The sequence below is a fragment of the Apodemus sylvaticus genome, chromosome 7 (genome assembly GCF_947179515.1).
Source record: "Apodemus sylvaticus chromosome 7, mApoSyl1.1, whole genome shotgun sequence".
In the NCBI taxonomy this organism is placed as follows: Eukaryota; Metazoa; Chordata; class Mammalia; order Rodentia; family Muridae; genus Apodemus; species Apodemus sylvaticus.
Genome location: NC_067478.1, coordinates 70,532,718 through 70,557,485, shown reverse-complemented (window position 1 = coordinate 70,557,485; position 24,768 = coordinate 70,532,718). Strand labels below are relative to the sequence as shown.

General features: G+C 49.9%; 1 protein-coding gene across 1 annotated transcript in view; it reads right to left on the bottom strand.

The window, feature by feature from the left end:
* Window positions 1-24,768, bottom strand: part of Cd276 (CD276 molecule) — a 57,161-nt gene that overhangs the window by 11,214 nt on the left and 21,179 nt on the right. Inside the window, 7 exon segments of the mRNA XM_052188183.1 lie at window positions 743-1,045; window positions 1,227-1,604; window positions 2,080-2,219; window positions 2,221-2,303; window positions 2,306-2,346; window positions 2,508-2,846; window positions 5,587-5,719. Of these exon segments, the coding sequence (XP_052044143.1) occupies window positions 743-1,045; window positions 1,227-1,604; window positions 2,080-2,219; window positions 2,221-2,303; window positions 2,306-2,346; window positions 2,508-2,846; window positions 5,587-5,719 (1,417 nt within the window).

The following is a 24,768-nucleotide window of genomic DNA, read 5'->3' as shown; positions in this document are numbered from 1 at the left end:
AACCAGAGATCTAAGTGACTCCTCCAGTGTGAGTCTCAGTCTAGCATTTGACCACATGAGGGCAGTAGAGACAACTCTGACTAATCGGATGGTGGTCCTCTAGTCTGCAGAGGAAGTGCTGCACTTTCCAGGTGAGGGAGATCTACCTGTGATGCTCCAAAGTCTCACAGGGCTTCACAGTTGGACAATACACTTTTTTTCTACACCAAAGATGTGCCCCTGGAAAGGATACCCTCACTCAGCATGTCTCTAAGCAAGCCTGTGTCTGCCTCAGAATTCCACCATCCCTCTAGAATCCAGGAAGGTACTTTGTGGTCCAAATGAAAGGCACGAGAAGCAAACATGACAAATGATTTATCAGCTCAAAAAAAAAAAAAACAAGTCCCAGCTGGGCGGTGGTGGCACACACCTGTAATCCCAGCACTCTGGGAGGTAGAGGCAGGTGGATTTCTGAGTTCGAGGCCAGCCTGGTCTACAGAGTGAGCTCCAGGATAGCCAGGGTTACACTGAGAAACCCTATCTCGAAAAAACCAAATCCAAAACACCAACCCCCCCCCAACCTCTCCCTCTTCAAAAAAACAACAACAACAAAACAAGTCCCTTAAAGACTTCTCACTGGGGAGGCTCTGGAATACCTGAAATCTCTAAGAACACAAGTACTTTTCATTGATATTCCAGTTTAGAGGCTAGGGAAGAGGTAGCCGTGCCCTCAGCTTTTCCTCAGCGGACTGTCCGCCCTTACCTGTGATGGTGACTGAGCCGTGAGCGTCTTGCTGTAACACCGGGTTGCGTACCAGGCAGCTGTAGGTGCCGTTAGCACCCAGCACCACCCGCAGCACACTGTGAACATCGAACAAGCCCCGCTCGTTGGCCATCTGGGATGTGGTCACATTGCCGGTGGTCAAGGGCAATCCCTGCCCATCCTTCCAGAACACCTCAGCCTCGGGATAGCCCTGGTAGCTGGAGCACGTGATGGTCACCATGTTCCCTGGGCGCAGGTCCTTGTTGGGCTCCAGGGTCATGCTAGGCTTTGAGTAGGGGGCTGGAGGGTGGCAGAGAGCAGAGAGCATGACAGTCAGCACAGGGAATCCAGTGGAGGAAGGACACAGGAGGCTGAGCTCAGGTCAGGAGCCAGCTATCTATGATGGCGGAATGAGCAGTGGGACGGGGTGGGCTGCATGCAGACTGGACAAGGAGTGGGAATGCTCCCACCTGTGAGTCAACTGCCACCTGCAGTCTGGCAGCAGCACTGCGCAAGTCCCGGATGCCCACGAAGCAGGGGAAGCTGCCCTCATCAGCTACATACATGCACTGAACCCTCAAGAACACACTGCCCTAAGCCAACAGGGAGGAATGCTGTGCTGCTAGGATAGGCCTGCCCTGAACCCAGCCCCCACGGGAGCCATGCACCAGCTATTTGGTGTCTATTAGTTGCCAGATGAGGTTAAATTGGGCCAGGCTGCAGTCAGGCTTGGGAGGGGGTTGGTGGGTGGAAGAGCATCACAGGGTGGTGACACTGCCCACCAGGGCCACCACAGGGTCTTCAGAGACCTGAACCTCCATGCCTCCTGGGTCAGAATCACAGAGACAAAGCATTACAGAGGGACAGGGCCTCGGCAGCCGTCCCACAGCCTCCTCTCCCATCAAAGCCCAGGCCTTCTTCCTTATTCTCTCCAGACAGACCCATATTGTCTCTGGACAATATCTGGTTTTTCACAGCAGGCTGGTCTTGTCTGACAAAAGCCATCGCTGGAATCCAGACTTGGGGCGATAGGATCGTTGAGAGTCCCGCAAGAACAAACCCCTTCCCCAGCAGACCTCCTTTCCCTCTCCTGTCCATGACCTGCTGACCCAGATGCATCTCCATCCTTCTGGGAGATTTCTATAGCCTTGGAGTCTGGGGAGTCGAGAAGGCCTTTGATCAGTGACTCCTCACGGCATCCTACCACAGTCAAGCATCTCACTTGTTTGGAGACTGGAGATAAGGAACTAACTTCCTTTAACTTCAAGTGTAATTGATCGACCTATAACCTCCCCTTTAAGGTGCCAAAAATAAAAGCTCGTGGGGCTTCTGTGGATTGTGACAATCGTACTGTGACACCAAGTTGAGTACCAGGCATCTGTAGGTGCCATTAGCATCCTAGACCACCCTGAGCATGCTGTGGACATCAAACAAGCCCTGCTCCTTGGCCATCTAAGATGCAGTCACAAGGCCAGTCTGGTAAGCCCTGCCGAAGCCTCGGGGCAGCCCTGGGAGCTAAAGTATATGATGTCACCTTGTCCCCAGGTGTTACCTTGTCCCCATGTTGTTGGACTCCAGAGTCATGCTGGACTTTGAGTAGAAGGCTGGAAGGTGGCAGAGGACAGGGACCAATGACAGCAGGAGATAGTGGAAGGCGCACAGGCTGTTAGTGCAGGAGGTGGCTCATCTGAGGTGCAGCAGTGTATGAGAGGCCACATGCAGGAGGATGAAGAGCGGAAGCAGAGAGTGCCCCGCCCATACTCACCAGCCACCTGCAGGCTAACAGCAGCACTGTCAAAGTCCTGGATGCTCACGAAGCAGGTGTAGCTGCCCTCATCAGTTACTCTGATGCGCTGCAGCCTCAAGGATGCATTGCCCTGCACCAGCAAATCAGGGAAGAGCGCTGTGCGGTTGGCATAGGCACTGCCTTGGTCCCGGCCCTCAGTGAAGCTGTGCACCAGCTGTTTGGTGTCTGTCAGCTGCCAGATGAGGTTGAGCTGGGCCAGACTGAAGCCAGGCTCTGGGGAAAAGGAGCAGTGTAGGGTGGCATCCGTGTCCACCAGGGCCACCACGGGGTCTTCAGAGACCTGGACCTCCACAGCTCCTGGGGGTGTTGGAAGGGGCAGGGCAGTCAGGAAAGATGGGGTTTCTCAGAGTCTCTCTCCTTTCCCAGCTACCTCTAGGCTCTGCACACGATTCATTTTAGGTCTGAGGCTCAGAGTAAGTTCCTCTCTATGCTCCTCATTGCCAGAAGCTATGTGCCAGCATGAATTAGAAATGCAACTAGGACCAAGACCCAGGTCATACCCTAGAGCTCATTTATGTCAGAATGGAAGACAGGCAGTTTGTGATGGACCACGATGTTTGTTGGCTTGTGATTAGACTATGGTGTGTGTGCAGATGTGGCTTGGTGGTAGAGTACTGCCAAGCTTTGGATCCAATGATCCAACACTGGGAGGGGGAAGGGTGGAGAAGAAGAAAGAGGAAGTACTTATAAAAGAAAAAGAGCCAAAGAAGCCAGGGACTCAAAAGCAAAGAGGCAGCTTCCGAGCCTGGCAGGTTCTCTCCACCTTCCAGGGCCTTTGCGTTTTCCTACAAGCACATACAATTTGTATAGGAAGGGTGCCTGCAAAAAGTATACACCCACTGTTCTTAGTGATTTCCTTTGGGTGAGAGCACTTCATGGGTGCCTTTTCTTTTCTTCTTGTCATAGTCATGAATAAACATACTTAACTTCTATGCAAGAAAGACTACTCATGTCTTTAAATAAGCTGTGAGACAGGAGCTCTATGAAACACAGAGGAGCCCATGTAAGTGTGTACCAGGGAGAGGGACCAGCAGGTGCAAAGGCCCTGAGGTGCAGGCCAGAAAGAGCACATGGGAAGGCTACCCAATGGGAAGGCCCACTGGAGGCTGGCCAGACAGGGCTTTGAGAGGTGCTAGAGAGGATGCCATTATGGAGGGCACTAATATTATTAGGTGTGATCTGGGTAGCAAAGCCTGAAGCTCATCTATAAAGAGAGACTATATTGTAGAAGGGTGAGGGGGTGGTCAGGAGACCAGCTCAGAGGTCGTCATAAGAAGTGATAGTGATGCAGCGGTGGGAAGGGCACTTGAGGCTGTCAGTGAGAAGTTAAGTACGCAGGAGGCAGAGGCAGGAGGATCTCAGTGAGTTCTGGGCCCTGGAGTGAAGAGCAGCCACAGGGACTGAGGGAACAAGCCAGATCTGAGATGCAGCCTGGAGAACTATCAATGTTTGCTGGTTGAGGGAGGATGAGAAGGAAGGAATGTGTGGTGATTTAAATGAGAATATGCCCCAGAGGCTCATGGTTAAATGCTGATGGAACTGTCTGGGAGGGACTAGGAAGTGGGCCTTGTTAGAGTGTGGAACTAGGGTAGGCTTTGAGGTTTCAAAACCCTGTGCCCTCCTCTCTGTTTTGTGCTTGTGTACAGATGTAATCTCTCAGCTACTGCTCCAGTGCTATGCCTGCCTGCTGTCACATTCCCCATCATAATGGTCATGGACTCACTCTCTGACTCTGTTAAGCAAGCCCCCAAAGGAAATGCTTTCTTTTATAAGTTATATAAAAATGGGCCTTGGAACAGGCTTCTCTGTTGGCTCCTGTGCCTTCTATCCTATAAACTTTCCAGCACAATTTTCAAATGAAGCCAGCTGAATACATTACCCATAGAAGGCTTAGAAAATTTGTATTTGTTTTGTGATTAGTCTTTTACTATGAATTCTACACATACTCTTTCTCGGTATGTGGTGTCTAGAGGTTGAATATTGGATATCTTTCAGTAATCCCATGAAAACTCAGACCAGTTTTCATCTTTGCTAGCTAGACCTATGTGTCCCCTTGTAGGGAACATCTAGGACATCTTAGTCATCCAAAATCCTTTCTAAAGAAGTCAGAACCAAGCCAGCTGTGGTGGCACACACCTTTTATGCCAGTACTTGGGAGGCAGAGACAGGTGGATCTCTGTGTGAGTTTGAGGCCTGGTGAATTCTACACAGCCAGGGACACACAGTGAGACCCTGTCTCTCTCTCTCTCTCTCTCTCTCTCTCTCTCTCTCTCTCTCTCTCTCTCTCTCTCTCTCTCTCTCTCACACACACACACACACACACACACACACACACACACACACACACACCAGAAGACTCACGTGTAGAGATGGTGTTGCCTCTGGTGACCACTAGATGGCACCAGACACTCGGCTTGGCTTTGTTTTCTCCATCGGGTGGATGACTATCTAAACAGGGCATTGACTTAGCTAAGCACTAGGTGGGAAGTACCTTCATTTATTCATCGTGGTGATCGAGCACTGTGTACATAGCAAGCATCTGTCCAGTCCCTGAGGTCAGACCCTGCCTTCTGAGCAGGGCAACAACAGGCAATAAGCAAAGGAACCACATGTCAAGTAGAGGTAAAGGCTAGGAAGACTGTATGTAATAAAGCAGGGGGCTAGAGAAGGAGGAAGCGTGCTGTGCTGTTTCACACAAAGTAGTCAAGAAAGCATGCTGAGGAGTTGTCATTTGAGCAAAGGTTTGCAACAAAATAAAGAGTGTAATCTTGCCTGTGTCTGAAGGTCAGAAAGTTCTGGGCAGAGGTCCTGGGGAGAGTTCACACAGTGTGTTCAGGAACTTGTATTATCATAGCACATAGTACTCAAGTCCCATTTTACAGATGAAGAAGTAGAGGCTAAGGTAAAGGAGGTTGGTTGCCTGTGGAGCCCAGAGTTGGAAATCAGTATGCTTCTTCAAGACAGAGGCAGCCTGGCTGGGGCCCAGGAAGGAGGAGGTGTCCCCACACACCACCATGACCAAGATCCCTCCCCTCACCTGTGAGGCAGAGGCACAGCACTCCCAGAGCCGTGCGCATGCACGCACCCACGCCGGGGCCACTCCATCCTTGGAGCATCTTCCTGTGAGACAGCTGACAGCTGGGCTCTCTGTGGTAGATGGCTGTTCCTGCCTGTGAAAGAGGAAGAGGAAGAGGGGCCTTTGTTCAAAGTTCCTCCAAAGTCCTCAGGACCTTCCAAATCTAAGTGGGAAGAGGCCAGGCAGCCAGCCAGACAAGGCTGATAAGCCTGGGGTCCAGGTGTGCCCAGGTTACTTTGGCTGATGGGAGAGTAAAGGGGTAGGCTTTAGACAGACTTGGGGTTCAACTTGAAAGGCCTACTCAACCCTAAAGGTAGCCAGAAGCCACTGAGGGCTCTGGAATAAAGAAACAGCACTGTCAGGGAAGCTTTGCTAGCATGCGCAGGGTAGATGAAAGAAAGGAGCCAGCGAGTGATAAAGCACGTGTGCATCACAGTGACAGCATCTGAGCACACAGGACTCGAGAAGGCAACCGTCAGCACACCTTGTTCTGAGGCCTGGTTCCTGGGGCAGGAAATGTGGAGCGTTTGGTCTAAGGCATGTTAGGTTAGGAGTATGTGTGCAGAAACCCTAGGACAGAGTGCTAAGAGCCGCAGAAATGTAAGGATGTGGAGTCTGGGAGAGGCATCTGCTAGTTTAATACACATGGACCAAACAACCAGCAGAGAAGAAAGAGGTCAGAGGCAGGGTTGGGGTCAGTGTCAGACCTCAGCAAGAAGTGGATCTGTTGCAACAGACCAAGCCTGGCAGGGGGCTGGGGGATGTCCCAGACTTCCCTAGGTTTAGCTTGCAGGTGCCTGACTCAGGTAGGCTGCAGGGGCCACTTCCTGTGTCTCTCGCTGCTGCCTGCTCAAGCCATGTGACCCATGTCCATCTGTCCTGCCTAATAGTGGGCCAATTAGCAAGAATATGAATATGTTATATCCTCATGGCCACCCCTAGAGACAGACTGTAAGCCTTGGTCACATTTAGCAGGAGAAACAAACAAATAAATACATACATAGACAAACCCAAACACAAGAGTTGAAAAGAACCCAATCCTGCGGCACTCCTTTCTACCTCAGATGGAGCCAAGGCTGCCTACTGCCAAGCGTCTGGTCTAGCCTTAGGTACCCAGGGACAGCCCTTCCACCCTATCAAACACCTTTTCCCCCACCCCCTATGTCAGGCAGCTGCACAGAGGGAGTCCCTCAGCCAAACCCTGCATCCTGGCCACCCACCCGCTTCCCTGGCTGTCCACAGTTCACTGCGGGGAAGCCCTGGGCAGCCACTTCCTTTCCAGATGCTTCCGGTTCAAAGTCTGGTGGCCTCAAAGCCTCGCAGTCTGGGTGCTGAGTCAGCAGCTCCAATTCATAGAGGGATCCTTGGGGACACCACTTCCTGCCTAACAAGGGCACCGTCAGCCTGCAGGCAAACCCAGCAGGCAGCTGCCTATACTACTGGCTCTGTGCCACAGGAAGCTAAGCCTGCAGAGCTGCCAGCCTCTAAGTCTTCTGTCCTCTTCCTTCTCCACAGAAGCAAAGCCTGGGAGCTGGGATGCGGCCCAGTGGGTGGTGCTGTCGAGCAAGTATGAAGCTTCCTCACAGTTCAGCCTCCGAGCCCTCTTCAACCTAATCTGAGCACTTCCAGATAGAGGCAGGAAGACCAGGGTCATCCTCAGCTACTAGTGAGTGAGTACAAGGCCATCCTGGGTTACAAGAGAGGCCGTCTCAAAGCAAAAAACAAACCCTGAGTCTGTCAGTGATTTTTGGGCTCTGGATCTTCCACCCCTCCCACTCTGCTGCCTGGGCCTGCTTTCTAGGGCCATCAGGGCTCTCTTCACTGATCCTGTAAGTCCCACATGTCATCCCTACCAAACTCATTCTCTCAGGTGCCTTCTCTTGAGACCTAAGACAGGAATCAGCTCTGCTTAGGAATCTCCCACAGCTCCCCAGTAGTTACAAGAGAAGACCTACATACCTCTACCTGACATTCAAGGCTCTCCCTAGGATGCCTTCCCATGCTTCAAGCTATTTCCTGTTACTGGGCTTTACCCCTAGGATCACTTGTGAATGTCTGCTGAATGTGTGGGATCAAGGAGTCCCTCTCCTGGTCAGGCTAGCAGAGTTTCCCAGAGCATAGCTGTTCCCCACTCCAGAAAGTCCATGAGAGGCTTCCAGAGTGGACACTGCCCTTGTTCCCTCTGAATCCTTTATTCCATTCTGGGCTCAAGAAGCACACCATTGTAATCCAGCCTCCCCCCGGAAAGACTAGAGTGCCTTGACCTCTTGTAGAGACACTGTAGGTAAGAGCCAGCCACTCTTACTTTGAAGGTACTGCACACGTATTCTATCAATCCCAGAAGATTTAGGACCCAAGGACACTCCCAAGACATCACCCAAGACTCCTTACCCCAAACAGTAAAAACAGCAAACTGGACTGCCAATGGGGTCTGAGCCAAGATGCCCTAGACCCAAAGGTACTCAATAGGGATTCTAGCCCCACCATAACCATTATTAAAAGGATACTGGATCCCATGAAGCTGATGGCTGTGAGCCACCATGCAGGTGCTGGAAACTGAACTCTGATCTGCCACACGAGCAGCCAGTACCCTTAACTGCAGGTACCATCTCTCCATCCTGATTTCTTTGTTTTTGATTATGCGCTGATGTATGTGGGTTTGTACAAGTGTGAGTATGTAGTGCTGGTGCCCAGGGTCTAGACGAGGCATCAGATCCTTGAGATGGGAGCTACAGACAGCTGTGAGCCACCATGTGGGTGCTGGGAACCAAACTTGAGGTTACCTGCAAGAGCAACACATGCTTTTAACCACAGAGCCACCCTCCATCCCTACCCGCAGTCTACTCCACACCTCCACACCTCTCATAATTAGAGATTTCTGAGTTCGAGGCCAGCCTGGTCTACAGAGGGAGTTCCAGGACAGCCAGGGCTACACAGAGAAACCCTGTCTTGAAAAACAAACAAACAAACAAACAAACAAAACAAAAACCTTTGCTAAGCTTAATGGGTCTTTAATATATTAGTCCTTAGTACTATCACACAAGTGACACTGAAGTACATAGTCACCATGTCACCACAGAAGACACCAATCATTTCCTTAAATCTGCTTTCCCCTTCTGAGGCATTATTAGACAGGCATGGTGCTGCTCAGCTAAAGACTACAGATCCCAGACTCCCTTTCATCTGGGTGTGGCCATCATTTCCTGGCTAATAAGATTTCAGAGGAACTAACATACACATGATGTTTCTGGGTCATGTCCTTAAAGATGGAAGGCACACTCTTTTTTTTTTTCCTCCTCCCCCTTCCAACACATGGACTAGAGATGAAGCAAGCCTTGTAGGACCTCACTGCCAGGACAACACCCAAGCCTTACAGACCAGCAAGACTAGGGTCCCTGGGGCTGTGATTTCAGTCCTGGGTACAGCCGGATGGTCACATGGGTGAGAAGGAAGCATCTGCTCTAGCATAAGTCACTGTTATTTTGGTCTTTCTTACGGCATCTGAATGAACTAATTTAGGGAGCCATCCCTCTCTGTTTATCTCTTCCTTCTCTCCACCCTAGGAAAATTGCTAGTGCTCAGAGCCACAAAAGAAACCATCTAAAATAGGTGTCTCAAAATTTGAGCTACAGACAGTCTCAACAATCACCAATGGATGACAGAGCACAGCTAGGAGATATTTCAAGGATGGAAGTGACCCAGGGCGTGTATGAAAGGAACAAAGACAGATGCTTAGAACAAAAGGGTGAATGTGGGCCCATGGAATAGGATGTGGAGACAAGGGAGTGAGGCATGCTCCAAGGGAAGAAAAAACAAAACAACAACAACAACAACAACGCACTGAAATTAAGCTAGGTTTATCCCCAGCAAAGTGAGAGACAGGGGAAGTCATTCACACAAAGTGACTGCAGAAACTAAAGCTGGGATCCTTTGCTGGGGAGACCAGAGACCAGAGTAGACAGAATGAGAAGAGGCCCCGGGGCAAATTCTAGAGTAACTAGGTGTCAGAACAGGAGACCTTCCCTGGGCACCCTTACCAGCTTGTAAGCACTCTCTGAGAATGGGCACCAGCTACCCCTAGGCAGTCTGCTTGCTTTGAAGCAGTTCACTGGTGAAAAATGCTTCCTTACCCTGACTCAAAGTCTGTCTCTCAGGACAGCCTATATAGGTCCTCATGAAGTCTCTACAATCATACAACAAGCATGTGTCCTTTCTGGGGCCCTGCAAGTATTTGTAGTCCTTTGACAAGGTCACCACCAGGCAACTATGTCACATAGTTCACTTTAAAAAAATAGATTATCAAATGTGTGGCTCAAGAACTGTATGTCCTTGAACTCAGTGCCCCTTCCCATGCCTAGCTACCTGCTTCTGATGAAGCTGGGGAGGACTGGGGCTCCCAGGCTGCTCCACATGTCCGGAGGGTTCACTGGGCCCGTCCAAGTGCATTCCTCAGCTTCCATAATCGGTTAGGCTGGCAGACCGGCAAGCCCTGGGATCTACCTATCTTATCTCCCCCAGTGCTGGGGATACAGGGGAACCCTGTACCTGGCTTTCACTTGGGTTCTAGGGATTCAAACACAAGTCCTCATGTTTTTAAGGCAAGCACCATCTCCTCAGCCCCTAAAATGACACATTTTCATAATAAATACAGGAGAAAGGCTTGGAGAACAGATGTATAATGAAAGTATAATATGACCAGTCCTTTGGTGCCAGTGTATACTGGTAACATGGGAAAGGAGGATTAGCAATTTCTTGACAACTTTCAGGGAGGCTTAGGAAGGACTGTTCAGGGAAGGGGACATTCCTCTGTCTGGGAGAGGAGGTGGCAGAGAAAGTGATGGAGTGAAGAAGGAACGTCACTGGATATTCTGGGAAGACGGCGCCCAGGGAAAGAGAAAGAGATGCTGTGGGAAGATGAGGCAGAGGTCACTTAAGGATTCCAGGTTGCTTCTGTGCGGTGGGGAGCTGAGACACTGTAGCCCACACCTCCACCCCCTCTCTGTGTTCCACCCCAGACTGTCTTGAAATATCCCTGACAGCTTCTTGGAGACAATGATTCTGAGTTCGCTCAGCATAAGGACAGCCAATCCCAGGGGCCAGATGCAATTAAAACAGATCACCACTTCCTCACCTGACTTGCTTAGCTCCCCCAGCCATCTGTGCTTCTCCTCCTTGGCAATGGAGTAACACATACTCCAGGCATACTCCGCACACACACACATACACACACACACACACACACACACACACACACACACACACACACACACACCTGAGGGGCTAGGCTCCACATGGATGCTTATTTTCTCCACAATTCTTAATGAATTCCTCTTTTATTTTCAATGGCTTCTTCTGATTCCAGGGATCAGCCCCCTCCCCGCCCCAGGGAATCTACCAGATATGATGCAGGGAGGCTGCGGTTCCACCTCAAGCTTGGGTTTGTGACCAGATCTGACTCAGGGATAAACCCTTGTCCAGCTCCCAGCTCAGAGACGGGAAGTGAGCCAGGCCATAACCAATCAGTCTCTGCTCTGCAGAAACCCTCGGTAAAGCCGTTTTTATTGAGGCTCCTAGGAAGGATATGGTCTGGGCTGTGAGCAATCAATTTGTCAGTTATCAGCAATCTAAAGGAACTGATCCAGGGGCTGGGGAGATGGCTTGGTGAGTAAAGTGACTGCCACTTTATCAAAGCATATCAAACACGAGGATCTGAGCTTAGAGCCCCAGCACCTACCCCAGTGGTTCTCAACCCGTGGGTCCCCACCTCGTGGGGGTCACACATCAGATATTTACATTATGATTCCTAACAGTGGCAAAATTACAGTGATGAAGGAGCAACGAAAATCACTGACATTGTATTAAAGGGCCACAGCATTAGGAGGGTTGAGAACCACTGTCCTACAGAAAGCAGGGTGCGGTGGCATACATATTATCTCAGTGCTAGGAAAGGGCTAACAGGTGGATCCCTGGGGCTCGCTAGCTGGCCAGGCCTACCAAATCAGTGAGCTCCAGGTCAGTAAGAGACCTCGTCTTAAAAAGGCAAGGTGCAACAACTGAGGAAGACACTCAAGTTTGACTTCTGGCTTCTATTTACACACACACACACACATACACACACACTTGTATGAACACACTCACATATGTAGACACACTCCCTGCTCATCCATTTGGAATAACAACTCAGCTCCAAGGGATTCCTATCTGACCTAATTCTACCCACTTACCCAACTCTCCTTCTTTGCACTTGCCCCTCGACGCAGTGAGCTGCTTCCAGCTACTACAGCACAGGACCCTCTTTCCTAGCTCATAAGGGATTGTTTTTACCATTAGTTGCTTATGCTGAGATGACATGGTAAGATGACATGGTAAGATGACATGGTAGTACCTCTTTACCTTGTTGACAGCAAAGCCAGAACAAAGTCTGCCACTTGCTATTCAGTGTGCTTTACCGGACACCTCAGAACCTCCCTGAATAGCAACCATGTGTGCTTCTATTAACTCTTAACATCCATAATCCTAGCAAAGACACCTAGACCCATAGGTAGCTCAGGGCTTCCTGCTCAGTGATGGATGAGTGGATGGATGAACAGACAGATGGTTTTGATGAACAAAGGATCTAGAAGGCTGATTATGAACCCGTTCCTGGAATGTGGGAATGAAAGACAAGTTCACTTTTGTCTTCCACTTGATACAGTCTAGGGTTTTTTACTTTTTTGTTTGTTTTACAATGGATGTGCAATCCTTTTGCAATAAACAAATAGAAAAGTAAAGGCAGCCATATGAAAGATGTCTAGGGCTTTACATCCTGCTTACTTGCTAGCCTCTCATTCTTATTCCCTAAGAAAGATCCCAGCCACAGACCCTGCTGAGATCATAACTGCGCGCTGGCCTGGCAACGTCACCGAAGGTCTGCCTGAAGGTGGCTTTGGGGTTGGAGGTTCAAATCCACACTCTGCTATTGACAAAGGCATATGATTTAGAGATATATGCTGGTCCTCAGTTTGCTCATTCATATGGGAATAGGCACTAGAATACCTTGAAGTGGATGAGGTACCTGGGAAAGGGAAGAAGGTCTCTAGAATGCATTCTCTAGGGAGATGTCTCCGAGATAGTTTTCTTTTCCTGACAATTTGAGTCAGTTCAGGCCTTTTGTGTCCAAGGTTACCCACTAGATATCATGCCCTGGCCCTGTAATTTCACCCAACAGAGCAACCCAACTTCCTCTCAAAATGATGGTGTGAGTCAGAGCTGTGGCCAGTCCTGAGACCTATCTGCAGAGCCTGCACTGTGGCCCGGGGGGGGGGGGGGCTCTTCCCAGCATCCCCAGGCCGTTTCCCCTGTGCCTGCAGAAAGCACACAGAGAAGGGAAACAATGCAGGCCAGGGTGAATGGCCTCCCACACAGAGGTCAAGACTCCAAGCCCCAAGAGGACAAGCCGCAGGCCTCTGTGGCACAGGAGCTCTGCACGATGCAGCCTGTGTTACAGAGCTGCCCCTCCTTTCTCACCTTTCTGCTCAGGAAGAGGCCCTCAAATCCATGAGCATCTTCTAGGACACTTAAAGCAGCGAGATGCCATCTTGAACTCAGAGTCACCTGAAGCGGTGAGAAGCTGACCTGGGCATGCACAAGGGGGCACACACACGGACACATACATCATCAGAGGCTCAGGAGACGACCAGCCAGAATGGAGAGAAATGAAAGAACAGGCGCAAAGGAGCCAAATCAGAGGGCAGATCCCAGCAGATCACGAAACATACACCTGAACTCACTTAGCATCAAACAAGTGGCCATCAACACGCCTGGGAATGCCAGCCCAGCCAGAAGTCATGCCAGTCTCATCGAAGGGTCCACTTGCTCAGATGCATTCTATTCAATGCCTCTCTGCCCTGCGGAGGCTCTGCCTAGCAGATACCCAACTCACCCCCCTCACATGCCCAACGGCCTCTACCAGAGACAGGTCTCAGCAGTGTAACAGGCTCTGCCAGTCCTCAGAGCTGGGAGGCCTTTTGAAATACACCTGGCCCGGGACTCATGCCAGGTTCATATGAGCCCAGGAGCCCAGGAGCGACAGTGCTGCCCTAGGGCCCACAGTCATCCATCACCAGCAAGTGTGACTAATGAGTGTTAGAACTCGCTCAGGACTGCACCCAGGCCCGGAGTGGCCTATTAGCCAGAACTGCCAGGCTGTTTTAACTGCCCCAGGCACAGCATAGCTCAGGAGCAGCCCCGGGTTAAAATCCCGACACAGAAGCTCTGCCAGAGTCACAGCCAAATACCAGTGACTGTGGCTACCCACCTGAGACTCAACTATACAATAGGAGCAACAACTCCTAACCTACAAAGCCGCTATGAGAATAAAGACTAATTAAAGTGTTTAATACCAAATCAGTGGTAAACGGCACTGTTTCGTGTGTGTGTGTGTGTGTGTGTGTGTGTGTGTGTGTGTGTGTGCAGTGTGTTCGTGCTATGCCGCAGGAACACTGGAGTCCATGGCATGCATGGGAAGATCAGAGGACAGCCTTGAGGGTCAGTCTCTGCCTTCCATCTTGTTTGAGGTTAGCTTCTGGGAATTATTCTGTGTCCACCCCCACCTCACCACAGCAAGTCTGGAATTGCACACATCCATCTCAGTGGATTGTGGGAATGCAAACTTAGGTCCTCTGGCTTCACTTCCCTCTTAGTCATCTCCTTAGCCCATTTTATTATTGTTGTTGTTGTTATTTTGACTCAGGGTCTCCTATAGCCAGGATTGTCTTCAAATTCATTATGTAGCTGAGACTGGCCTTGAACCCCACATATTCCTACCTCCACTTCTCAGTAACTGAAATCATAGGTTAGTGCAGGAAGCCCTTCTGCTAAGGTAGAAATCTGACATTACCGGCCAGCCCTGAGCTCGGCGCAACATGGCGGACTCCCTTTGTCAGCAGGGCTTCCTCTTCTCTGGGGTATCCTGGACCCCATACCTGAGGATCTCCGGTAGTCCTGCACCTGAGATTCCTGCAATGCCTCCCCATGCTAATGAAGCATCTCAGCAGCCTTAAGCCTTTAGCCAATGACCTTTACCCATCCAGGATATTCTTACCCTCTTCCCCCAAACTAAATAACCCTTGGTTTGTCCCAAAATGTATAAAACTCACCCGAAAAAAAAATATGCACAAGCTAAGTTCCTCTCAGAGAGCTGTTTCATTGAAGATCTTTGGAGAAGACCTTCCCTCCCAACCGGAACAGGATCCAGCCCATTTCAGACCCCCACTTCATCCTCCCAGCTGCATCTGAACACCCTGAGAAGAAAGTGGAGGACTCAGACCCACGGCTTTGCATCATATACCCAGTCAGAGAGGTACTTATTGCCGTTACTGCTATTCAGGCCACAGGCATGACCGAAGCCTTCTGCTCTTCCTTCGGTCGGAGCTTCTTCACCTCCCCCAGCCATGATCCCCTGCAGAGCTGTACTCATAGGTCTCTGCAACTGTTTGGCCTTCTGAGTGCTCCCCTTTCCACCTAGAAACCACCAACCCTGGACTCCAAAGCAGTAAACACACAGTCAGCCTCTAGGCCTGGCTCCTTCTACGCTCCTTACTCTCTGCTTGTCCCAGAAACTGGGTCATTAGCTCTATGCATCAAGAGTTCCAGTTCCCACAGCTCACTGCTGTCACCCCCAGGTCAGGAAAATATTCCATTGTTTCCCCTGGGAAGGGGAATGCCCAGGGGTATGAAGCATCTTTCCCAGGGCCATAGAGAAATTGAGAAGGGGTGTGGGTCTGCCAACAGGTCAGAACTGGAGAGTATAGGAGGCTCCACTCCAGGAGTGAAGAGCGCCACATGACAAAGACTAGGCCTCTGGCAGCACAAGAATCAGACCACAAGTCTCATGGTCAGGTCTGGCCTCTCCCTGGCTCACCAGATGAGTTCTTTCTGCCTAAGGGCGCCCTTGGCACATTTTCCAGGGTCCAAACTGAGAGGTCAAACCTGAGGCTGCCTCTGGAGTGGCAGAAAGAGCCAGTTCTGAAGGCAGACAGTAGCTTGCCCTCACCACCTGCCCATGGGCGTCTCTGGGCACGTGACCTGCCCATGCAGGGCTTGGATTTCTCCCTCTCTTCAGTGATGTTAAAGACAATCAACATGAGATGATGGTCATCTGGCACAGCCCCACCCCAAGTCCAGCTCTGAACACCGCAGGAATAGCTGGCTGACCTCCGGTGGTGACAAAGGCTATAATAACAGAATATGGGGCTCTCTCCCAGTGTGTAGTCCACACCAAGCCCCTCTCCCTAACCAACTCCACCCCAACCCCTGCCTTTTGCTGGTAGATTTCCCTGCCACTCCTGCCCCTGGGTGTGGGGGAAAAGGACAGCAATGGGACGTCCCCACCCGCTCGGAGAAGCTTCTGGGCAGTGACATCATCCTCCTTGTCCCTCTTCCTTCTTTCCCAGCCTTGTGACTCAGATCCAACAGCCCCTGTGTGGTCCTCTAATCTCAGAGGACTTGGGTTGTTTTCTGTGCAGAGCCCAACCCAGAAGCATCCTGCCAGAGGTCAGATATTCATTCAACACTTTCTAGGAGTCTCTATGAGGAGGCAGAACACCAGCTTACAGCTCTGGGATACATCTCACTGCACCCCTAACTGGATTTTTCATCTTGCTGTCCAACCTAAATCCCACCGAAAAGAGTGATTTCTAGAGGTCAGCACTGGGGGAGGGTGACTCCTGCAGAAAGCTTCAGGAGTGGCCTCTCCAGAATAGGGATGCTGGCTCCCCAGAGGACTGTTCTGAAAGGCCAGCACTTCTATAACTGTTCTGAAGATAGACATGAAAGCACCCAGCCTAGCTGCCAGGCACCCAGCTGCTAGGCATCTGAGCATCTTGGACATTCAACTGCCCTGTTCCCATCAGGTGCCTGGACAGAGCTTAAGGGGACAGAGATGGGGTAGAGAACTGGGTTAAAAATCCCAACTCGCCTCTGAAACTAGGCTTCTTCCCTTACAAGATGTCCTCTTGTAGCGAAGTCTGGAATGCATGAACAATACTCTGCAAGCAGGAAGAAGCCACCACATATGCCAGGACAGCACAGAACTCTGCAGACCAGTCATGGGACCAACAAACTCATCACTGGAGCCATTCTGTGCATGAGCAAACATTCTCCCTCTTTTTTGTTTTGTTTTTTAGGTTTTTCGAGATAGGGTTTCTCTGTATATCCCTGGCTGTCCTGGAACTCACTCTGTAGACCAGGCTGGCCTCGAACTCAGAAATCTGCCTGCCTCTGCCTCCCAAGTGCTGGGATTAAAGGCATGCGCCACCACTGCCCAGAACATTCTCCCTCTTTATGGTTTCTTTGCTTCATGACACTTTGGGCAAAACTGATGTTCACAGTGCTAACCTAAAGTGATGATGTAATGCAAACTTTTTTCCTTTTGACTGAAGTCTTATGTATCCCAGGTGTACTTTGAACTACGTAGCCTAGGATGACTTCTGATCCTCCTGCTTCTACCCCTAAGCACTGAGATTACCACCATGAGCCACTGCGACCAGTTTATGCATTGCTGGCAATATGGTCACTGGGGATCCAGTTTAGGACTCATGGGTGCTAGGCAAGCACTCCACTAACTGAGCTATATCCCCAGCCACATGGTGAAAACTTCAGTGATATCAGGACTCTGTGTCAGCTGTGATGTATCTGTAAGACAGGGAAAGATGTCCATGGGCAGCAGTGAGCCAAGAGTTTGTGCTGTGCTGAAGTGTGAGAACACCAGCCAACAGGGAAAATGCACACATCCAGAATATCCCCATTCCCAAGCAACGCGGAAATAGAGGCCACAGCTCCATATCCCTTTGCATCCCAGCTCTCCACACCTGGCCAGCCGTTCAGTCAACGGAGCCCACAAGACAGGTTTAGGTTTCAAGTACAGATTACAGATTCACCTATTTACAGGTCCCCAAACTACTCAGAATGTGTTGCTAAACAGTAGGGATCCTAGGAGTTTCTAGGAGGACAGAGGGAATGAGAAAGGAGGCTCAATTAAATAAATAGCTCTCAAACAGTTTCATTGGCTTCTCAAACTAAAAGTAACTACTAGACACTTAAAAGAAAAGAAAAGAAAAGGTCTTTGAGCCTGGCATGGTGGTGCATGCCTTTATCCCAGCAACTGGGAGACATAGGCAGGTAGATTTATGTCAGTTCAAAGGTCAGTCAAATCTATAGTGGGATCCTTTCTTACAAAACAAAAATAAAAACAAAAACCCAAACTTTTTTTAAGGATTTGGGTTTAAATTTCATCAATATTCATTCACAGATCATCCACAATTAATTTGAAGGGAAATAGTTTTTCACAATTAAGTAGATGCCTCCCTGACACATACATAAAACCCCCAGACACACACATACAAACGTCGGGTTTAATATTTGCTTACTATTTGCCTCCAATGATAAGCTCTCAGGTCTGAGTCATCCACCATGCATTTCTCATTAGGACAAGTTTGGCTTAGAAAGAAAACTCCCTTTCTGCCAGTTCACTGCCTTAAGCTCTGAAATCTGTGACTGGTTGACTGGGGCCTAGTGAGGAAGGGCCCTGGAGAACTGGATTCAATTTTCTTGTCTCTGTGTCCCACCCTGGTCCTCCAGTTTCTCTCTACCTTCGTTCGGACCTCCTCTCTATCCACCTCCATTTAGCTAAGAGAGTCCAGACTGTCCCATCCCTATTTCCTCTTCAACCTTTAGTTTTTCTTGGGAGACTTTAAAGCTATTCCCAGAACCTGCTCCCTCGTGCTCTTCTGCAGACCTGGCTCCTCTTCACCCTTCAGAGCCAAGAACAGGGGACCACCTAACCTCGTGCTCCCCTCCCCCGCAGCTTCCCCTTTCAGAGCTGGCATTCATGCGGTTTTCCTCCTCAAAGTCTGGAGAATGCTTCCCCCTCAGTCTTGGCTAGCAGCTTCCTTAAGCTTAAAGAACCATCAACTCTGTAACCTACCTGCCTGCATCCCTACTCCACACCCAGGGCCTGAGTAATCTGTCATCCGCCCCGTTTCGGGTCCCACAAGTTCCAGACTTGGGAGTCATCAGATCCCACAAATCCCAGCGGGTCTCAGCCCCCAAGGAGGGAGCGGCCAAGCAGGGGTGATCCCAGCTCCTCCGGGCCCTAGAGCCCGAGCGGTGACCGTGGGTCAGGCTGCCGGTGCCCTGCGGATAAGGGCCGCCGAGTTCCCAGCTCCATGCACCCGGTGCTTGAGCGCGCGCGGTCCAGGCGCGGCCGCACACAAAGGCGGCCCCAGCCCACGCCGCCCCGCGCCACGCAAGCACTCACCGCGCCGCGCCGACTCCCAGGGCTTGGGGACGCGGCCGGGCGCAGCCCAATCGCCGCCACCGTCCGTGCAGCCGTCGCGAGGCCAGACTGGGGCCGGGGGCGGGAGGTGAGGGGCGGGACGGCCGGAGGAAGCCGAGAGCCCGGAAAGGCCGCCCGGGTGCGCCCCAGAGGCTGGATTGGCCCTGCGGCGGAGATCCGAGGGTGAGGCCTGAGCCCGCCTGCTGGGCAGGGCCCGGGTTTTGGACCCGCCCCACCCCCGACCCTTGCTGGACCCCGGCGGAGGGAAGACCTGGAGGTGTTGGGCTACTCGCTGCCCATCCCCCACATGGATCCTAGCACTTTCAAGAGCCGAAGTTTCTTTTTCGGTGAGAGGGGACAGGTGACCGGCCATTGACCACTCCCACCCTCGGAACTGCTGGCTCCAAGCCCCACTGCAATCCAGCTGTCCCATTCAGTCCAGAATTTCTCCCCTCGACACCAAGCCAGCACCACTGCTTGGAAAGGGTTAACTCGACAGGGAAGAATTCCGAGTTGCTGGGAGCTCTCTATAAATACAGTGTCGTGGGCGCCTGAGCCAACCATAGGGCAATTTCCACTGAGATGGTTTTCCTCTTTTTCTTACACCCACAGCTACCGGACTAACGCTGCCCCCAACCCTTTTGCCGTTTGCCAGCTGTTGGCCAGCCCAGGTTCCACAGAGAAGAGTAAGCCTGGGTGTTCCCAACCCTGACCCCTTTCTTTGCCACCTATCTTTTCCCATCCCCTTGCACTATGTCCTTAAAAAAATCTAGCTGCAGGCAGCGGCAAGAGGGCAAAGGGATGATTAAGTCTGTCTGGAATTTGCCAACATCCCTACACCTGTGCTTGTGTCTGTCCATCACACACAGACAGGAAACAGCAGCAGCGTAGAGGGCCTTCTGTGGGCTCAAGTCTAAGCAGAATGCATTCCTCGCTGGCCTCCATAGATGGTTCCAAGGGTCCCACCAGACAGATATTATTTCTGTTTTGCAGATGAAAAACTTGAGGCTCGAGGGATGAAGGGACTCCAACCTTGCACTGCTTCTAGACTTAGCAACCAAGTGACAGCAGCTGTCAGAGAGAGCTTAGGAAATATGCATGAATCCATGCAGGTCTCTGCTTGTGCCAGCTACTATTTTAAGCTCTTCACAATTTATCTCTTCTAATCCTCAAAATTCAGTGAAGTGAATGCTGTTACTCTCATTTTTGCAGATAAGGAGATTCAGACACAAAGAGATTTTATAGTAACTCACCTGAGGGCACCCAGCTATTAAGGGAAGAGACAGAATTCTTTTATGTCCTTGAATTTGTGTGCTGAGCTTCTAAATATAAATTTGGCATTTTTTAAAAATGTGTGTGCATGGTCCTGCCCTTGAGCCTAGGCTGTCATGTGGAGGTCAGAGGATAACCTTGGGTATCAGTCCTTCACTTCCATCTTACTTAAAACAGGATGTCTACTTTTTTTCTGCTGTCAGCACCAGGCTAGCTGGTCCATGCGCTTGCCAACTCAACCATGATAGGTGGTGAAGGGACGCCTTACACTGGGGAGGCTTTTCTCATCCTTGCCCAAGAGCGCAGTCCAAGAGGGAAGAAAATAATGAGCTTTGGTTCTCAGTTCAAGTAGTTCTAACGCCCCCAGGAAAGGGAAACAACTTGAGTAAGAAGTAAATAGAGTGCCTAGAGGACCATTCAGCTGAGATTCAATCAGTTGACCACAGACATAGGAAGCTAGGATGATCGTTCTTGCACACAAGAGTCTCTTAGTTTAGAAGAAGTTGGTTTGGTATTTCTAGGAAGTTGACCACAGGGATGCATCCAACAGAATCCTATCTGAAGCAGAGGCATTGGGATGAAAGGTATTCTCCACACTTTCTGTCTGGACAAGGGTCCTCCCATTCTCCTGTTTCCTGGACCAGCACTGTGATGGTTTGAATGAGACTTGACCCCATAGCTTATATGTTTGAATGCTTGGTCCCCAATTACTGAAATTGTTTGGGAAGGATTAGAAGGTATGGCTAGCATGTTGGTTTTTTTTTGTTTTTTTTTTTAGACAAGGTCTCATAAAGCCCAAGCTGGCTTCAAACTTGCTATGCAGCCAGAGATGATTGTTAATTTCTGATTCCCCCTACCCTTAACTCCTGTGTGTGAGGATTACAGGCATGTGCCACCATCCCAAGTTTTATGCAGAACTAGATATCAAACCAAGGCTGTGTACACACTAGGCAAGCACTCCAGTACTGAGATACACCCCAACCCCAATGCAGCTCATCTTTAGAAAGCAGCTCAGAGACATTGGATGCCTCACTTGAGAACAATACTCAAAATCTATTTGCTTTATCTGCTTCAATAAGGAAAAAAAATCAAGCTTTGGCTGTGCCAGAGCCCAAAACCCTTGGACATTTTTCTAGAGAATCACTATGTCACTTAGCCAAGACTTTGTCCCTGGCCTCCAAGCGCAGCCTGGAGCTGTTTACATTTGTAGGCCCCATGTCCTTAGAGTTTGGACAAGGGCCACCACTCAACCCTGACCATTCTCGCAGGGTTCACAGGGCTGCCTTCCAACATCCAGTCTAGACTGAGGCAAGCAAACGACCAAGACCAGTACAGGGCTGGAAACGGTACGTAGTGGCCGCTGCAGGCTCCTTCTTTCTGGCTCTCCTGGAAATTGAGTCTTGGAACAGGTTTCAGTTCTCTAGATCAAAATGCTTCCAGCTGGGAGCAGCTGGTAAGGAAAATAGCTGAAGCGATCTTAAGAATTGATCACCCAAGCTGGGCGGTGGTGACGCACGCCTGTAATCCCAGCACTCTGGGAGGCAGAGGCAGGTGGATTTCTGAGTTCGAGGCCAGCCTGGTCTACAGAGTGAGTTCCAGGACAGCCAGGGCTATACAGAGAAACCCTGTCTTGAAAAAAAACAAATCCCCCCCCCCCCCAAAAAAAAACCAAAAAAAAAAAAAAAACCAAAACAAGAATTGATCACCCAAAGAGGATCATCTGAGACATCCTACTCTGCCTCAGCACACCCAAAACAGTGAACTCTAATCCAGCTTGTGTAGCTGGCTGCCTGCTTCATCTGACTCACTACTCTGCTGCTTCTCATTGTTCACCCTCTCACATATCTGTTCTTCCGCAACCTTGGTGAAACCATTCGACCCTCCCTTGCTATCCCCCAAGAGCTTTCCAGAGCCCAGGTTCACAACACTCCCATTGCTAGGAATCTATTTTAGACTTTCTTGGAGGTTCTACTGCTGGAGGGTTAGGGAACCCTCCAAATCAAAGACTGAGGATGGTGTTTAAAAAGCAGAAGAGCAGGGAGGGGATGGAGAGAGACTCAGCTGGCTAAAAGTTTGCTGAACAAGCACAGGATTTGAGTTCAATCCCCAGCACCCACATTAAATTCAGGGGACAACACTGTTCACCTGAATCTCAGTGATTCCGAGATGGGGACAGAAGGACCCCTGGGGCTCGTTGGATAGCCTAATCACTGAACTTCAGGTTAAATGTGAGACCCAGTCTCAAAATATAAGGTTGTAAGTCAGACATAGTGGCACACACCTTTAATCCCAGCACTGGAGAAACACAGTCAAGCAGATCTCTATGAGATCGAGGCCACCCTGGATTCCAGGCCAGCTAAGGCTATATAGTGAGACCCTATCTGATGATGATGATGATGGTGTAAAAGATACCTGATATTGACCCCTGGCCTCCACAGGCACGTGCATACATGTACTTGTACAGCTATAGGCACAAACATACATATATAAACATTATGCACAACCAAATACAAGCAGAAAAAAATGAAGCCCCTCCTACTCCTGTCAGTTCTAGTAGCTTCTGTGTGTGGATACTGCACTATTCAAATAGGCTTCTTCCTTGGTCCGACCTGAAAGTGAGTACCTTCCTTGACTTTGAATTCTAGGGGTCTCACTTACTTCCCAGTAGTGCTGATCTTTCTCTTAGGTTTGGTCCATGACAGGATCCCCAAAGACAGCATAGGCCAAACCAAGACTAAGAACAAGTGGCTTGGAGACGCTGACAGCGGCAATCCTCTCATGGAAGGCCATGAATAAACCACAGGAAATCCAGAAATCCAGGAGCTGAAGCTGCTGGGCTAATGTTGCGATGTGCAGAATCACAAGGTCCCTTTGTGTTAGCTGCTTCCAGATAGGTTTGAGAAACTGCTGGAACATCTTTGAGCATCCTTGGCCCTCCAAGGAGAGCACCAGGCTGTCCCAGCAGGAAGAACATGCCCAGTTCTCCCAGAACACTCCTGACCTTGCCAGTCACACACACTCTCCCTCCCACCCTACCACCAGAAGTGGGGGGGTCTCTGCTCACTGGCCACATCACCCAAAGTTACCACAATAGATGTGGAGCATTACTGAGTAACTGCTTCTTCCACTTCTGTGGTTAGCAGTTGATAATTGATATAATCTTAGGTTTATTTTCTTAAATCAGAACTTTTAGCACAATAGTGAATTTGGCACTTTCTCCTTCCTCGTTTCCCATGAGGTCATTCTTTCTAAAGAAATTCTCACAGTCACTCTTTTGGAGGAAACTCCCAGGTAAGCAGTGGGCCTCTATCCTCCCAGGGAGAACTTTAACTGTGTATGGTGGACCCTTCTTGCCTAGCTCTAAAAATCTCCCAATTAAGGAAAGGGATGCAGCTTAGATGGAGGACTGCTTGCAGGAAGCCCTGAACTCAACCTCTAGCATGACATAAAGATCTCTAGCGCACCTTTAACTTTGGTACTTGGAGGATAAAAGCTCAAGATCATCCTCAGCTACATATGGAATTCAAGGCCAGCCCCTTTTATTAAAAAAAAAATCCTTAATCAGTCCTTTGATACACCCTCAGGGTTTGTATTGCTCTCACAATGAGACTTCTCCATTATCCCTCAACACTCCTACCCCACCATAAATAACACCAACCACTTCCTCTCCCCTAAGGGAGGCAGTCTGTCTTTGATAGGCTCACTAGCTGGATAAATTCACTTCCCTTCCAGACAAACGGGAACAGGCTCTGTCTTAGCATATTGCTGTGACAAAATACTAGGACCAAGGCAACTTGTAAATGAAAGCATTCAATTGGACTTACAGTTTCAGACTGTTGAGTCTATGATGGCCAAGCAAAGTCGTGGTGGCAGGAACAGCTAAGAGCTTACATCTTGATCTGAAAACCAAAGGCAGCAGTGGTGTTGTGGGGTGGGGAGAGTACCTCAAAGCCCAAGCACCTCCTGCAACAAGGCCACACCTCCTAACCCTTGCAAAACTTCCACCAATTCCATACTAAGCATTTAAACGTGTGCGACCATGGGAGCCGTTCTCATTCAAACCACCACAGCTGACAACTTTACCCCTGCTCTGTTGAGATATGTATTGCCCAGGGCTCTCTGTTCTGTGCTATTCATGCAACTCACCTTTTAGCATTTAGGAGGGGGCGGGATCAGGATCTGGATAAATAGCTCACTTGAGCTGATCTTGAACACACTATATATAGTCTAGGCTGACCTCAAACTCATAATGATCTTACTGCCTCTGACTCTTGAGCACTGGGATTATAGGTGTGTGCTAATATACCTCTGGGCATTTTAATAATCTCCTGGCAAGACGGTCCGGTGGGTAAGGTGCTTGACTTCAAGCCTGACTACCTGGAGTCTGATCTCCTGCTGGACCCACACGGTGGAAGGGAAGAAGTGACTCTGGCAAGTTGCGTCTGACCTCCACATGTGTCATGACACATATGCACAGTAGTGCATCTGTTCTGATTCACATGTGCACACACAAACCCCACACTAAATAAATACATGAATGTTTGAAGGAAGAAGAA